Source organism: Aspergillus pseudonomiae (assembly GCF_009193645.1).
Source record: "Aspergillus pseudonomiae strain CBS 119388 unplaced genomic scaffold BDV37scaffold_109, whole genome shotgun sequence".
Taxonomy (NCBI): domain Eukaryota; kingdom Fungi; phylum Ascomycota; class Eurotiomycetes; order Eurotiales; family Aspergillaceae; genus Aspergillus; species Aspergillus pseudonomiae.
Genome location: NW_022476101.1, coordinates 100,024 through 115,162, shown reverse-complemented (window position 1 = coordinate 115,162; position 15,139 = coordinate 100,024). Strand labels below are relative to the sequence as shown.

The following is a 15,139-nucleotide window of genomic DNA, read 5'->3' as shown; positions in this document are numbered from 1 at the left end:
AAAAAAAGAAAGAAAGGAAAGTGCCCCATTGGTTATTCCAGCCAATAAACGCCACGGCAAAGCACCCGCTTTTCAAAGATTTTTTTTTTCTTTCTTTTCCTTTTTTTGCTCCTAGCCTCCTCCAGACCTCCTACCCTCCTAAAAAAAAAAAAGTGAAGATCGAGAAAACTATCCACAGCCAAACAGCGATTCCTTCAAAGCTGTGGAATCTAATTCTCATTACTATTACTATTATTTTTTGATCATTTTTCTGGGTCTGCGCATGTCTCTTGCTCCATCAGGTCCCTAACTCTGGCCAACGAACTGCGCTGTGATTATCCTATTCTTCCCGTACACCCGGTCGGGAGGTATTATTCTCACAGCATCATTATCACCGCCATCCATCATCTCCCTTTCCACTTCCTCTTCGCCCCCCCCATCGCCATACTTCCCTGTACTTCTCCTTCTCATCTCACACTCACATTTCCACACTCTCTTCCTTCCCCCTCATCCCCCCCTTTGTGTTACTATCTATTCTTATTCTTATTTTACTACTATTATTATTAGTATCCTAGTTGTGTTATCATTATATTTCTTTGTCGTTTTGTGTGCTTAGTTGGGTTGTACTTCTCTGCTATTATTATTATTATTGTTTGTCTTATCTAGAACTCCAATCGTCCCGAGTGTATCCTACAATTTCCTACCAAAAGTTCACTCCTTCACAAACCATGCCTTATAATACACGTCGAAAGTCACTGTCGCTTCCGTCGCTAGGGATTCATCTCCCGAGTGCCTCCCGCCGATCCCCGTCGGCCTCGAAATCGCCACACGCGACCGACGAGCAACTGCCTCCCTCCAAGAAAGTAAAGAGGTCGCACGACTCGTCTTCGCTATCTCCAGAGCCAACCTCGGTGTCGATATCGACCGCGAAGGAACAGTTGCCTGTACGTTCGACTGGTCGGCGCGGGGCGTTTGAACAAACGCCACCCCCATCGCCTATTGATGGAAGTGTCGCGCCCAAGATCGACACGGAGGGTATCAACGATGATATCGTGGTCGGCGTGATCGAGCAATTGGAGAAGACAGGCAATCGTCCGCATCTGGTCAAAGAGCTCGCAGCCGTCCTCGTTGCGCTCAATGAGAATGTCGCAAAGTACGTTTCGAGTGACTCCCTCCCCTATAGTGCTCTCTGATGTGCATACTAATCGTTCAATGTGCTACAGTTCCGCAAACCCCGCCGCACTCCTTTCTTCCCGGTTGAGTACATATATGAAGCGCCCGTGGACGGCGCTCGCACCGTGTCCTCTGGCGAAGGAGCTCATTCCAGTCCACCCTCGCAAAGTGTACTATTACTTGACGACGCAACCTCGTCAACCTCTTCCTGAGAACTCAGATGATATCATCATCCCGGGTGTGATGGGGAAGAACATCACTCCTAGCGTGTCTAGCGCTGACCTGGACGAGGAAGACGCGTTGGCACGGGAACGATCGCGCCTCAGCCCAAGCCCCGAGGTGGATCTGTCCCCCCCGGACTTCGAGGAAGAGAATATTGATCTGGACACTCGTGATGATAGCGTGGCGAGACAATGTGCGACTGATTTTGACCATCAGCATGCGCGCCTCATGCACTCGAACCGGGCCGCTTCTCCTCCGCTGGAGGGTGACGAGAAGGAATTCACTCAAACTGCCAGTGCCGTTCGCGAGCGGGCCTCGGAGCAAAAAGCAAGCCAGCTCGAAAAGGCCAAAGGTCCCTTCTCGGCCCTTTCGGAGGGGCTTAGCGAACTGGATGATGGGGCCATGAGCATCGCTGGAACTCCTGTTGAAGATAGTCCTCTATCGTCAATTCATGGGGACCGCATGTCCGATAGCCCGGATGGTGACTACTTCTCCCATGGAGGCTTGATGGAACAGCCTTCCCTCCAGGAGCAATTGCAACAACAGCAAGACCTCGATGAGGCAGCCGCGGTTGCTCTGTTTGGCACTTCCCCCTCCCCATCCCTCACTTCCGTGGCCTCGTCACTCTCGTCTGGTACGAGTGTGGCTTCGGACGACGGTCTGGATGTCGAGGCGAACCCCGATAGTGTGGCAAGCGCACCGCAGATCAGTCTCCCCGAAGACCTCATCATCGAACCTGTCTCGGCAATGAAGCGGTCCATTGACATGCTCAACAGCGGGGTTCCGGATCTCGATATGAAGATGTCGGATCTGGTTGAACAGGACAGTAAGATGTCTCTGGTCCCTAGGACCCTGGTAGACACAGATGTGGAGATGGTCTTCGATTCCTGGAGAGAGCTGCAAAATCCCGAGAGTGTCGATGTCCACGAGCTCGATGAGATGTTCGGAGAGATCTGAGCAGAGGATGCGATGTAATTTACGCGCATACCGCAATCGATAGACCTGGATTTGTTTTTTTCTCTAGACTTTCACGCCTGGTTCAGGATTTCTTTCATCTCCACTCTCGCCTCGCTGCTATTACGCCTTGGCTCTACCACCTATCGCTCCGCCTTACCTGACTTCCTCTTACCCTAATCTTGTACAGTTTCCTCCGATAATACTTGTCCTGGATTTCGCTTCACCTCTCTTGGCTCGAGTGCCCCTTTTTAACCTGTATATATATATATTGTTGCTGTGTTTTGCTTTCTCTTTTCTCGCTTGCATGTCTCTTTGTCTCTTGTTACTTTAATATCCCCTGACTGGTTTGGGTGTACGTGTTTCGTCGTTCTATTGCGGGGGTTGATTGCCATTATTACTAGTTGGCGCGATGGGAAACAAAAGAAGAGGCCGATGATGCTGTCAACGGCCGGGGAAATGTCTTAAGGGTCACAAAAAAAAGGAAAAAGAAAAGGAAGGGAAGCCGGAAGTTTTATGCCTGATGCCTTGATGTACATTTAGCGCTTGTGGCTCACCATTATACTTTATTTGACGATAGTATTCTTTCCACCTTGCGATCCGGACAGTACGACTCGTAGTATCTAGAGTAAGTTACCTAGTCGTATCCATATATGACTGAGGATAGGGCTTGCGCAAAGGAAATCTATGGAAGAGCCACCTACGTGGTGAATGTCGTCATCGATGGGGCTGGAGCTCATCGTATGGATAAACTGCCGGGTGATTGGAAGATACCCCTTGGGCCCAGTATTTCCTCCGCCCCGCCGCTCGCATCGATCAATTCCTCCATCTTCCATCCTTGTCCCGTTCCTTGAGAGTCCCCGTCACCATGATATTTCCTTTCTCTAGTACCTGGTAAAGCTGGTGGAAGTGCCGAGTAGTGCGGACAGAGAACATCGGCTCCTACTCGACAATCATCCTCGATCTCCCAATCGTCTTTTAAGTTTTATGCGCCATGGTCATCTACTGGTCCGAACGCTCGTCGTATGGTCGATTTAAGCATTGAATTCGAAACCATTGTCCGGCAAACCGAAAGCACGAGAAGACCTTACCGGTCGCGCGAACCATAATAGTGTTATCCAGGCACATTGGATCGCTATCTGTCCTGGTGGCCTTAATCCATCGATCCCGGCCGCTTTGTGGCGACATCCTCTACCAAATCTCAAAACTACCAACATGGACGCGCCTTCTATTCACCCCCAATCAGGTGACGGCAACTCGCGGGCTGCAATGGTTCCCCTGGACTCTTCCGGTACTCAAAATACAGTTATGATCGCCTCGAAGCCTCCAGCCTCGCGTACCTCACAACTGTCAAATATACCTCCCCGAAGCAGCTTGTCCGGCAAGAAGCAAACTGCCAATGCGAAAGTGGCCATACCGCGGCAGAGAACGGGTGTCGTTTCCGCTTACAGTCGACGTGTGCCTCTTGCCTGCGAATCCTGCCGGGGGCGGAAAACTAAGTGCAGCGGCGACACGCCAGTTTGCAGACAGTGCAAAGAATTGAGGGTGACTTGTAAGTACCCAGCATCATGGAGGGAGCGAACCAAAGGGTATGTTGACTACCAATGTTTTCTTGTCCTTGGTCATTGACGGCTGACTTCGATATTAGGCAATTGGACAGTCTCTCGACAAAGGCCGAAGCGTATGAGAAGCTATTGAGAGACATTGGAAACATTGTCGATGGTAGGACTGCAGAACAAATTCGAATCACTCTGGATAAGGTCGGTACGCTTTCCCATGTTTTATGTCGTTGTCCTTCTGCATCCGACCTTAACACTCGCATAGTATTCTGGCTCGGGTGGCGAGCGGGCTTCTACCGGCTCGCAGTCTAGTTCAGCCACGCCGCAGGATAAAGACAACTACCTTGAAGAAATGAGCTCCTCGTCGTCTATTGGATCCCTAGATGCCATCGACCGCGTGGATGAGGATGTAAATCGAACCCCGAATTCTCGAGCTACTGGTTACATGGGGAAAAACTCGGAGGTTACCTGGATGCAGAGATTACGGATGGAGACAGAACAGCGCGTCCGGAAGGAACCAGGGCGCTACGAAGCTGAGCCGAAAGGGGAATTTGCCCTCCATTCGATGAATTATCATTTGGACGATCTAGATGTCTCGGTTCCCGGCCCTGTGCAAGTGTATTGGATTCCTCCTCGTCCTTTGGCGGACAAGTTATTTGAAGACTACTTGGAAACGGTGCACCCGTTTTATCCTATCATCAGCCGTACACTATTTCGTGCCCAATACAGAACCTTTTTTGACAGTGCTGCTCGGCCTGGCGATAAATGGCTGGCCATCCTTAACTTGATATTCGCCATCTCCGCCAAACATGCTCATCTAACGCAGGCACCGTGGCGTGGCGATGACAATGATCATTTAGTCTATTTAACTCGGGCCCGGATCCTTAGCATGAATGGTGATGCTCTGTTTAGCCATCCCGACCTGCAGCAAGTACAGGTCGAGGCCTTGGTTGCTTTCTATCTTATGGCATCAAACCAAATTAACCGGTAGGCTTCTTTTCTTATTTTTTTTTTTTTTTTTTTTTTTTTTTTTTTTTTTTTTTTTTTTTTTTTTTTTTTTTTTTTTTTTTTTTTTTTTTTTTTTTTTTTTTTTTTGCCCCTTTTGCCGTGCGGTTGGTGTGGGGCTTGACTTGAACGTTCTTCTGATGGTTTGATTAGAGCTTGGAAGATCACCGCGTTGGTTGTTCGTTCCGCAATCTCACTCGGGTTGAATATGAAGAACACTAGCGAAAGCACGCCTGGAATCTCAAAGGAGGCGCGATATAGGGTCTGGTGGTGTGCCTATACTTTTGAACATATGCTCGGGATCATGACGGGCAGAGTTTCTTGCATTACAGATGGGATATGTACGACGCCTTTGCCTCTACCGTTCGAGGAAGACCAGCTTCAAGAGCCAGCTGCAGCTAAGCTTCTCAACGACCAAGACCTTCGCCAGGAGCTGGTAGAATCGGCTTTGGCAAGTACCCTTGTTCGCCACATGCCCTCAAATCCCCCGGGAGGTAAGGAGACTCGACATACAGACAAATTGCGTGACGCTTCCTGGCTGAAGAGCCAGCCCATCAGTAAAACACTTATATTCCTTTATTATGTGGACCTGGCAGTTGTCGCTCAGGAAATCGTTAACCGAGTGTATTCGCTGGACTGTGCCGTAGTACCCTGGAGGCACATTGAGAACCGCATTGGGGAGCTTCGATCCCGAATTGACATATGGTACGCCAACCTTCCGGAGGCATTGGACTTCACCCGGCGAGATGACCAAGGTGTGGATATGCTTCGTGGAAAGCTTTTCTTGGCGTTTCACTACTACAGTGCTCGAATCACCTTGGGACGTCCGTGCCTGTGTCGCCGCGATGCTCGGCATACTAGCCCTCAGCAGAAACCCTCTTTCAGCCATGATATGGCAGAGATAACTCTAGATTCTGCACGGCAGATGCTGGACTTGATTCCAGACGAACCTAATGCTGTCCAACTCTACCATGTTTGCCCTTGGTGGTGCGTTCTGCACTATCTTATGCAGACGGCTACAGTTCTCCTGCTCGAGTTGTCATTTGGTTGCATTCATATGCCAGCTGAAGAGCGAGGTATCTTTGAAGCGTCAAAAAAGGCCATACGCTGGCTCTTTGCCATGTCCGAATGTGGCCTCCCGGCACGGCGTGCATGGGAGCTGTGTGACAGTAACCTTCGACGAATCGCCATCGGCATGGATTATGACTTGAGTGATCTGCCAGTCTTAAATTATGACCCAACCTCGCACGTACATATGGCCCCGAATGCTGGTGGCAGTGCAGGTATGGATGTACCTGTCAGCCAGACAGCGCCGCTTATACCTGTTTTCTACGATACAGTCGGCGGCCCAAATCAACAGCCGGCTCAGACTCAGTACCATTATGACCAGAGCCAGCAAGCGTACTCTGGAGTCCCAGCGATTGATCCGGCCTCGTTAACCCTTGCACTTTCTGCCCCCGGAACCGATGCCTTCTTCCCTTATGACCCCATCAGTGGGGAGTTTATTCGCTCCTTCTTCCCCATTCCCAATGAGGAAGAGTCATGGGAGCAAAACTAAGATGTTTGCAGAATCCTTCAATTCTCTGTACAAAATAATTTTTGCCACTACCACTACTACTACCTCCGTTGTTTAGGGCTTGCTTACCTGTGTTTTATATGTTGTTCTTCTTTCACAAAGTTCTTGATAAATGTTTTATATCAATTTGTTTCAGTGCGGTCTTTTGGCACGGGCTGGGGTTTCACGGCATGTCATCAGTGTGCAAGGAGTTATCGTAAGGGAGACCGGGAGTTTGTCATACGGAGCTTCGAATAGATGATGGGTGGCTGGCTCGTGATATTATGTTGTTTATTTGGATTTTCTCGGGAACGTTTACGTCTAACGAAGTTCGAAATCAAATTCTCATTTCAAGACGAATTACTTTCGTTAAAGAGTCAAACTTCATATAAAACACAAGCATCTTAACTCTGTGCTATGTACTATTATTAAACCTGGTATCTAACATCTCTATCATACACACAAGACAGTACTAAGAATTTCCAAAATAGTTAGAGCAATAAGTATAATACATGTATGCAAGGAAGTCTATCGAAACACCATATCACGCTAAATATGAGCGCTCTCTTGTTGCGCTGTGGTATCTTCACGCCCCAGTCGCTGTTTTTTTCATTCTTTTCAACTCTTTACGTCTTCTGTATACGAAGCCTCCGACCTCGCGGTTCCTATCCGCTCGCCGAAGACCGAGAGCCTCGAATCTCTTCATGCAGAACTCGAGGACAGGTCGGGCGGGGTTATGCTGAGGATGGGTAGTTCTGGGATATGCATCTGCTTGAGGAGGTGGAGGTGATTCGTCGGGAACGGTGTGCGAGTGTTCAGCTTCGAATTCGTTGTACTCTTTCACTGCGGCTCGGGCGATAATGCGGACGGTGGATATGTTGGGCACGACCAGTTTCGTCTGGAGCTGTTTGAAGTATGCCTCGTCGAAGTGAGGGTTACCCTTTTTCATGTCCCGTTCGGTGTTCAGGTAGAGACGGGGGATGCCGCCTTTATGGAGACGGCGGACGAATGGGGACTGCACGTCGACGCACCAGGTGTCCCAGAGTCGTTTGCCGGCGGTGCTGCCTTGGGCGTCGACTACGGCGGAGAGGATGGGGTGGAAGGCTGTTGAGGGTATGTGGGGGGTTGAGCTTCGGGCGAGCTTTTGGGAGCGGAGATTGGAGGCGGCGGCGACGTCGTGAAGGGCGCCAGGGATAGAAAGGAAGAGGCGTTGCAGGCCGTGGAGGGAGCGCTCCTGGAAGTTGTCTCGTGGGTGTAGTTCGTTGAAATCACCGTTGAGAATTCGCAGCAGGATGCTCTTTGCTTGTGCTAGGCTCTGGATATTGTCTTCCGCTTTTGTCGTGTCGATTTCTGTGGTGACGGCATGGTCTAATCTGATGATTTCGGCGGCCAATGCGGTTACATTGCTGTGGCCCCAGGATTTCAGGCGGTAGTCGCGGAGATATTCTAGCATCACAGGTACCAGGTCCCATTGGCACATTGCGATTCGGTAGTTCAACAGGGCTCGTAGGGTATTCGCCGAGAGGGGCTGTGAAAGAGACTGGACAACTGAATCGCAGAGCGTGCTATTCTTGGTAGCGGCAGCGTAACGAATAATTGATGGTGTCAAAGCTTGGTTCCCGTATGCGCTATGAGGAATCGGGGGCCCGTCAATGTCGTTCGAGAAGAGTAACCAGTCGCCGAATGTGAATGCTCGAGACACAGTCACCAGGTCCAGAAGTTCGGCCAGCGTAATAGGTGAAATTTGTGGCATTGACGACTCAAATGGCTTCAAAGAGGCCAGATTGGCAGTATCGAAAGTCGAAAGGTGCTCGTCATCGGACGGGTCCGCGCGTGAGGAGAAGAATTCGCCTATTCGTTGCATCTTGCTTTTGTCAACTGCGGTCTGCAACCAAGCAAATGAATCCATAGCATCTCCACACAGGCGTCGCCGGGAGTGGAATCGGATGTCGTGTTCGACGATTTTAGCTAAGGCTGTCGTCTCATCATATATCTGGGACGGCTCAAGTTGCTCCAAGTCCTCCTCATCAGGCAAGTATAGGTCATTGGAGTCCCAGGGCGGAACAATATGAGGAATGGCTCTGAGGAGCTCGTCGAATGCTTGGGGATCTGCCTCAGGATCGACGCATCTTGATTCAAGAACACGAAGAATGAACCAGTTAGATCCCTTAGTCGTAGCTAAAGGGGTATCATCGGTCGCCCTCGGGGCTATTGCGAACTTGAGCGATGAGATATGACGCAGAAGCGCAGCCGACGATATACCCCGGAAGCCAAGTCCTCGATAGCCCCAGTTTGGAAGATTATCCAGTAAGGAAAAGGCCACCTCAAGACTGATGGTTCGTGCCCCGAGTCCATTGAAGGGGGAGGGGCTACTGCGCTTTCGAAGAAGCGAAGGACTGTCGACTTGGGCCGGGTGGCGCCAGGATACTTCTGAGTCAACCTTGGTGTTCCATACCGACTCTGGATGTTGAAGTAGGGGTCTCCAGCTTTGGAATTTCCAAGCCAGATCCCCTTTCCGTGTCTTCATCTTATCAATGAGCCATATACCCTCTGTGATATGTCCGTGTTCCACACAGCACCAGAGAATCAACTCTATCCAAATCTCAGGCCCAAGCTCTCGAATGCCCATTTTGAAGGGAAGGAAAGGTGAGTCTTCGCCCGCAGCAGCTGCCTTGGCCGCCACTTCTGCTTCGTGTACAAGCCAGGCTGCATCTGACAGAACGTTCATGATATGTGTTGAGAGTAGATGCATCGTGGGCGGTCGAAAGGCGACCTGATGGCTATCTGGAGGGACATATTTATATACCCTATCAGATACTGCACCGGAGTGGTGCAGACGCGCAAGTATCCGAAACACATAAGACATCGCTATCTTCGACTCATTTGGCGAGGCATCAGCAGCATCAAGCACAATTGAACCCAAGCTCTGCCATACTTGTGCCATGAACCGTCGGGAATGTTCGTCCGCAAATGCTCTCTCAGTTAACGTCTCTAGGCTTGTCAACTCTGAAACCTGTGTTGTTGGATCTGGCATGAGCCGCGGAGCCGAGTCTATCTGATGGGTCAATTGATCAAGTGATACACTGGACTTGTAACCCCAGCTGTTATTGGACAGGTGCTTAAGAGAGGGGGAGACATCATTCAGTACATCTGCGGCGTCGAGCAACTGATTCAGTAATGCATAAACAGCGGGCCAGTTGTTCAACCGGTACCCCAGATGAGCTAAAAGATCTAGATCCCCATACTCTCTTGCATTGTACAATAGCTCACGCAAGTCGATTGCCCGGCTGATGGACGCTGAGGTCGTTACCGATGCAGCGTTCGGTTCGAGAGAGCTACTGCCACTTCCGGTATCTCCTAGCAGGTATTGTTCCAGCAATAAAGCCCACGCTTCCGGGTTTTTCTGCGACTCGCGTACTGGGAGTTCATTTTTCCATTGAAGTCGATCATGCAATAATTGACGGTTGATAGAAGGGCTGGAGCCCACGGAGAACTGGCGACCCCATTGCCGCCCTCCCGGGGAAGGTCTCCAACTTGGGAGCCCTTTACGCTGGGAGTAGCTAAGCAGGCGATACGGAGAGACTGATGCAGTATGGAGCAAGCGAGACCTGCAGTCCAGACACAGCAGACGAGCTGGACACAGGGACCTTTTCATGACACGACGGAGGATCTATCGGACAAGACCTGCGGGCGGAGGGAATCCAAATTTCGATGTGACCGGCGGACGGACGTTCTGTAGCGCATGTCTAGCCATTCAACTGATACCGCATCGCCCTGAGAAATGATCTGAAAGCGAACGAATACCGCCGAATAATCCCAATTGTTATGGTAGGCTGTCCGGAACGATCGTTTTCACCTTGGCGAGGATTTGTTGAATCTCGATCGCAGAAAAAGCTTCCCCGATAGCGCTGACTCAGCACCATCCAGCCAATCAGCGCAGGGATGTTTACTAGTTTACTGCTATCACATGTCTAGCTCTGCGACATTTGGCTGTATTGTCGTCGTATTGAACTTTACCAATATTACATCCTACTATTTGTATAGTATATAAAGATCTACGTTACTCAGATGGCGCCATAAGTGAGAGGAACATTGTCTCCAAGATAAGCCGATATGGCATTGAGTTGCTATCAAACATGGTGACACTGTCACACCCGAACGAATGACTGATCCAGCAATCTATCCATCCATCGACCAACCAAGCTCACTCTCCCAGGAATGATCCAAACTTTACGGGACCGTCTAGACGAAGATTGGACGGACCTGACGGGCGTGTCTGCGCTGGAAAGCAAAGACCGGAGAGCTAGAAGGAGGTGGAACTCCGCTCGAAGAAGGAGTTGGCCACGAACCCGTAGGTCGAACGCCGGTGGGACGCGGAACTCCGCTGGGCCAGGGAGTAGGAGTGACCGAAGGAGTGCTGGAAGGCGTTCCGGAAGGCGTACCAGAGGGCTAGAACGGTTGTTTAGCTGGAGTTTCGCAACCTGACGGTATGGCTACTCACCAAAGGAAAAGGAAGGATAGTAACATGGGGAAGGTCTGCCTGAGCAAGAGCCGGGGAAAAGAAAAGAGCAGCAGCTCCCAAGAGAGTGAAGGCCTTCATGATAGTATGGAGTTTAGTATGTAAAGGAGTGGTATAGTATTTATTGGTAGGATCAATGAATGGAATGAAAGTGTACAATATGGAAAATCCGTGCACAGCACTGGTCGAGAAAAGAAAGAATGTTTGAGAAGGAACGGCCATCAAGTTGCGATCTATGAGCTTATATATCTATAGAAGGGCCAAGAACCACTTTTCTCTTACGACCAGGATGGACCTGATCAACAGGACCATACTCTCGTTTTGGATTACGGCTGCGAAGGGTCCATATTGTATTAGGGCTCGGTGGATTCGAGAGCAGACCCTTCAAGGCCCCGACCAACTCGGCAAGACCGAGAGATCCTAGACTAAGGGGACGTGGAACAGCTTACTGTTGGCCTATCCAGACGCCGAAGCATAAGACACGGGAGAGACGTTGCGCTAGCTCCAGGGTACTGCCGTGCGGATGGCATACGATCCGAGCGCATCTCTCTGGCGCCTCTCGAAGCAACCATTCTAAGTGGAGGGAAATAAAGCCCTGTAATGTGCATCGGAGGGTCCAATCGCTTCGCGAAGGTGACGCTAAGACAGTATGACATTAAGGAATGTACAGCCGATTGAAGATCATCAGTTCCCTTGACATAATTTCATCCATCAATGGGATCATGCTGCCAGAGGGTCGGCTGGCGGTGGGCGGGTGGGAACAAGGACTCGTAATGTCGCCAGAGAATGATGAACTGAGTGACTCCCTTGCAGTAGCTTAGGCAATGGAAATTATCACTGTCCTCGTGTTTTGTTGCACACCTCCTGCCGATCAATTACCGTGTGGTGGAGGGAAGAGACGTTGATTTGGAGTGCGGAGTGGGTTCATGTTGCGTCGGCTGAAACGAACCAAGACGAGCTCACGCCGACGATCACTCAACCCTATCATCGGTACTCCAATCATAAGTTATAACGACCATCGGTACCACAGTGCTCACTTGGCGCACCGGATCAATGTCGCAAGTTGAGCAGGATTGACGAGCCGGCGGTTGAATTCCCGAATGAAGGTCGAGATCGAGTCATGTCTTTCTTTAGGCAAAATCTGAGCCTGAAACTAGGGATCTTCGGCAGGATCGAGACTGCTCGAATCATCAACATGGCACAAGGTGGATGGTCATTGATAGATACAGTGTCGCTCAAATGCTCGAGTTAAGTAAAGATATGGAATATACTGAGTGTGCACATTGGTAACTTATATACATTGCACTCTAAATCGTGACAGTATGAACATGGACAACAACCAAAAAGAAAAGGTATCAATTAACATCACAACCCACACATCCCAAGCCTCATAAGGAAACGAATCAAGAAGAAATAAAATAAAGTAACAAAAAGTAACAGATGATCAAAACACCACACACCCAAACTGCCAGTAGCGCCACATCAAGGATGACTACCAATATCATGCATACCCAAAAGTTTATACTCCGCCGACTAAAGGTGACGAATGTCGCTGCGTTGTACTAACTCAGTATAAAAGCCGGTCGCGCGCTGTATCCCAAGCGATGGGAAGAAAAAAAAAATAGTCAAAACTTCAGCGATCATTGTCACTTCTGGCACGGAGAGTCTTGTTCGAATCGATTTCACAACTCTTCCTCCGGAGGAATATTATCCGCCGGGACCATGTCGCCTCCAAGTTCCTGCTCGACTTCATCAACGACGAAGCCTTCGTAGTCTTCAAGGCCCTTTTGAACATGGACTTTGAATCGAATCACGTCATTCAACATGCTTTCCACGTTGGTGTGGAGTTCCTCCCGTAGCGCATTCGCCCGGAGCGTCAGTTGCTCGTACTCAATATTCGTGTTCATTTCACGTTGCTCCATAAGTTGAACGCTCTCACTCATAGTAGCCCGCATCTTGGCTAGCTCTTTCTCCATCTTTTCGATTTGGGCATCGGAGGCAAGCTTCTGCGTAGTCGTGATTTCTTTAGTCCGCTCAAATTCTTCTTCCGCAGCGCGTCGTCTATGTTCCAGAGCTTCCACTTCGCTTCGCTTCTCATCCATGGCCTCCTTAATATTGTCCAAAAGATTGCGCCGATCCAAATCATCATCGGCTGCGCGCTTTCGTCGCTCATTAATCTCCTTACGCAGAGTCTGTAGACTGCTACGAACCGACCCCCGCAAGTCCAAACTCAGTAAATGTGCCGGGTGATAGCCCGTGAACGGCTCTGCTAGGAGTCGATCGCCCTCCGGGGATATTCTGCTAGGTGCGGAGCCAATCTGCGACGCGGAGAAATTACTTTCGTTGACATTCAGGCTGAGCTCATAGTCCTGGCCCTTCGCATTGACCGCAGAGGAAGGGATCAGGCTAGTTTGATAGCCTAGTGTGTTGTAGGCTTTGACAACTTCCTCGAGGGCCTCCAGCTTTTCGCTGGCCTCTTTTTCCTTCTCCATCACTCGGGCATGCGTCTCTTCCAGTCGACCCATGGTATCATCAAGGGTCTTTTGGAGACGATCGCGCTCCGTATTCATGCGATCAATATCCTGAATAGTGATACCTTGTCGGTCGACACTGGATTGGAGCCCTGTCCGCTCGTCTTCGGCCGCCTGCAGGTCTGCCTCGGTCTTCTGAAGCTCGTCCTCCAGGAACTTAATACGATTTTCGTACTTTTCAATTTTCCCCTGCACATTCTGGTTGTAGTCCTCAAATTTCCTCTTGTCATCCTCGAGAATCCTGAAATGCTTGTCGAGCTTGGCCATATCGGGGGCGCTCTTCTCCATCTCTTCGATCTGATCGCGTAGTGCACGATTCTCCGCTTCCAATGCTTGCACTTCTTGCACATATTTCTCATTGCCCCTTTCGAACTCCTGAGCCATCATTTCGATGTGGGGAACTAGCCTCTGTCCGGCTGTCTCATCATCCTCTTCCTCGCCGCCCTGTAACCAGTCATGATAAGCCCCAGTCAAGAATCGGAAGATGATGCGATCCCCTGAAACATCTACACCGGCTTCTGCACAAGCTTCATCATATTCGCCCAGAATGAACCTATCCATCATCTGGGCCAGTTGCATCAACCAATGCAGCATACCAAGGAACGTAGGCCAGTTCTGACCCCCGACAGCTGCTATCTGGGACTTTGTGATACCCTTTTCATAAGGATAGCGCAGTTGCTTCAAGATAGGTGGTACTTCTGAATCCATGCTTTTCTGGAAGCGGTAACCGGGATCAATGCGGTGGTACAGCCACTGGAAAATGTAGTTGAAATCTTTCTGGGTCGGCGACCTCAAGGTATTTTGACCCAAAGTATGCTTCATCTCTAGCTCGAAGTTGTTGTGTGTTAGATACTCTAGAAGCTCCTGTCCAATCCGAGCTTGAAAGGATCGGTCCCTCAGGGGTCGAGGGTCCCGTGGGACACCAGCCGCGCTCGGGACCTGTGTGAAGAATGACTGATGGGCCATAGTGCCTCCTACACCAGCGGATGGCCTTGAGAAGACACTGCTCCTCCGCTGCAAATTTTGGGATGCAGGATTGGAACCAAAGGAGCCGGGCGCATAGCTTTGGCGGCCGGCGCTGGCCCCGTGGAAGATATTGCTTGAGACAGAACGCCTCACCGAGGAGAGGCCTGCATCAGCCCCGAAAGCTCCTCCGGAAGATGAACGCTGGAAATTTGGCTGTTGGGGGCGACTGGTGGAGTTCAACAGCGACATGCGTGTGTGCTGGGCAGTAGACGGGTTCCCAAATGCGCCGATAGAGCTGGTGCGCTTCAGGGCGGACGACGGTTGAGGGAGAGCCGAGAAGTGCGCCAGAGACTATATTGAAGTAGGTCAACGTTTATTCCATGATCCTAATAGAAAACTAGCGGGGTGGTGCAATGGATTACCTCTCGGGGACGCTTGATGCTAAACAAGCCCGTATCTTGTGACATGATGGCAAGGAAGCCGCGACTGCGGCTTTGGTAACAGGAAAAAATGAACACAAGATTGACAAATGACACCAAGCAAAATTCCAGCGCAGGTCTGTACAAAAGGGCTCAGAAACAATGCCTCCCAGAGAATTGGGCACCAAAAAAAAGGGCAGTTGCGGTGGTTACAAAACAAAACGAAAGGATGTAAACAAGATATCCCACTTCATCCG

The 15,139-nt window shown here is 50.2% G+C and overlaps 5 protein-coding genes across 5 annotated transcripts; 2 read left to right on the top strand and 3 right to left on the bottom strand.

Moving 5' to 3' along the window:
- On the top strand, positions 1 to 2,910 carry BDV37DRAFT_262232 (uncharacterized protein). The gene is made up of 2 exons (XM_032083401.1): positions 1 to 1,132; positions 1,203 to 2,910. The coding sequence occupies exons 1-2, from the start codon at positions 708 to 710 to the stop codon at positions 2,329 to 2,331; spliced, it is 1,554 nt and encodes a 517-aa protein (XP_031936221.1). The 5' UTR covers positions 1 to 707; the 3' UTR covers positions 2,332 to 2,910.
- A 40-nt stretch (positions 2,911 to 2,950) lies between these two features.
- BDV37DRAFT_262230 (Zn(II)2Cys6 transcription factor) lies at positions 2,951 to 6,906 on the top strand. Its single transcript, XM_032083400.1, has 4 exons — positions 2,951 to 3,917; positions 3,977 to 4,088; positions 4,153 to 4,874; positions 5,046 to 6,906. Exons 1-4 carry the CDS (start codon positions 3,544 to 3,546, stop codon positions 6,448 to 6,450), a joined length of 2,613 nt encoding a protein of 870 aa, XP_031936220.1. The 5' UTR covers positions 2,951 to 3,543; the 3' UTR covers positions 6,451 to 6,906.
- A 2-nt stretch (positions 6,907 to 6,908) lies between these two features.
- Positions 6,909 to 10,222, bottom strand: BDV37DRAFT_262227 (uncharacterized protein). Its single transcript, XM_032083399.1, has one exon. It carries the CDS (start codon positions 10,100 to 10,102, stop codon positions 7,034 to 7,036), a length of 3,069 nt encoding a protein of 1,022 aa, XP_031936219.1. The 5' UTR covers positions 10,103 to 10,222; the 3' UTR covers positions 6,909 to 7,033.
- Positions 10,223 to 10,689: 467 nt separating this feature from the next.
- BDV37DRAFT_288130 (uncharacterized protein) lies at positions 10,690 to 11,047 on the bottom strand (the record flags this gene model as incomplete). Its single annotated transcript, XM_032088229.1, has 2 exons — positions 10,690 to 10,896; positions 10,949 to 11,047. 2 exons carry the CDS (start codon positions 11,045 to 11,047, stop codon positions 10,690 to 10,692), a joined length of 306 nt encoding a protein of 101 aa, XP_031936218.1.
- Positions 11,048 to 12,286: 1,239 nt separating this feature from the next.
- On the bottom strand, positions 12,287 to 15,087 carry BDV37DRAFT_17362 (kinetochore-associated Ndc80 complex subunit NDC80). Its single transcript, XM_032079376.1, has 2 exons — positions 14,886 to 15,087; positions 12,287 to 14,814 (listed from the first exon to the last, which is right to left on the bottom strand). Exons 1-2 carry the CDS (start codon positions 14,928 to 14,930, stop codon positions 12,649 to 12,651), a joined length of 2,211 nt encoding a protein of 736 aa, XP_031936217.1. The 5' UTR covers positions 14,931 to 15,087; the 3' UTR covers positions 12,287 to 12,648.
- Positions 15,088 to 15,139: the final 52 nt, after the last annotated feature.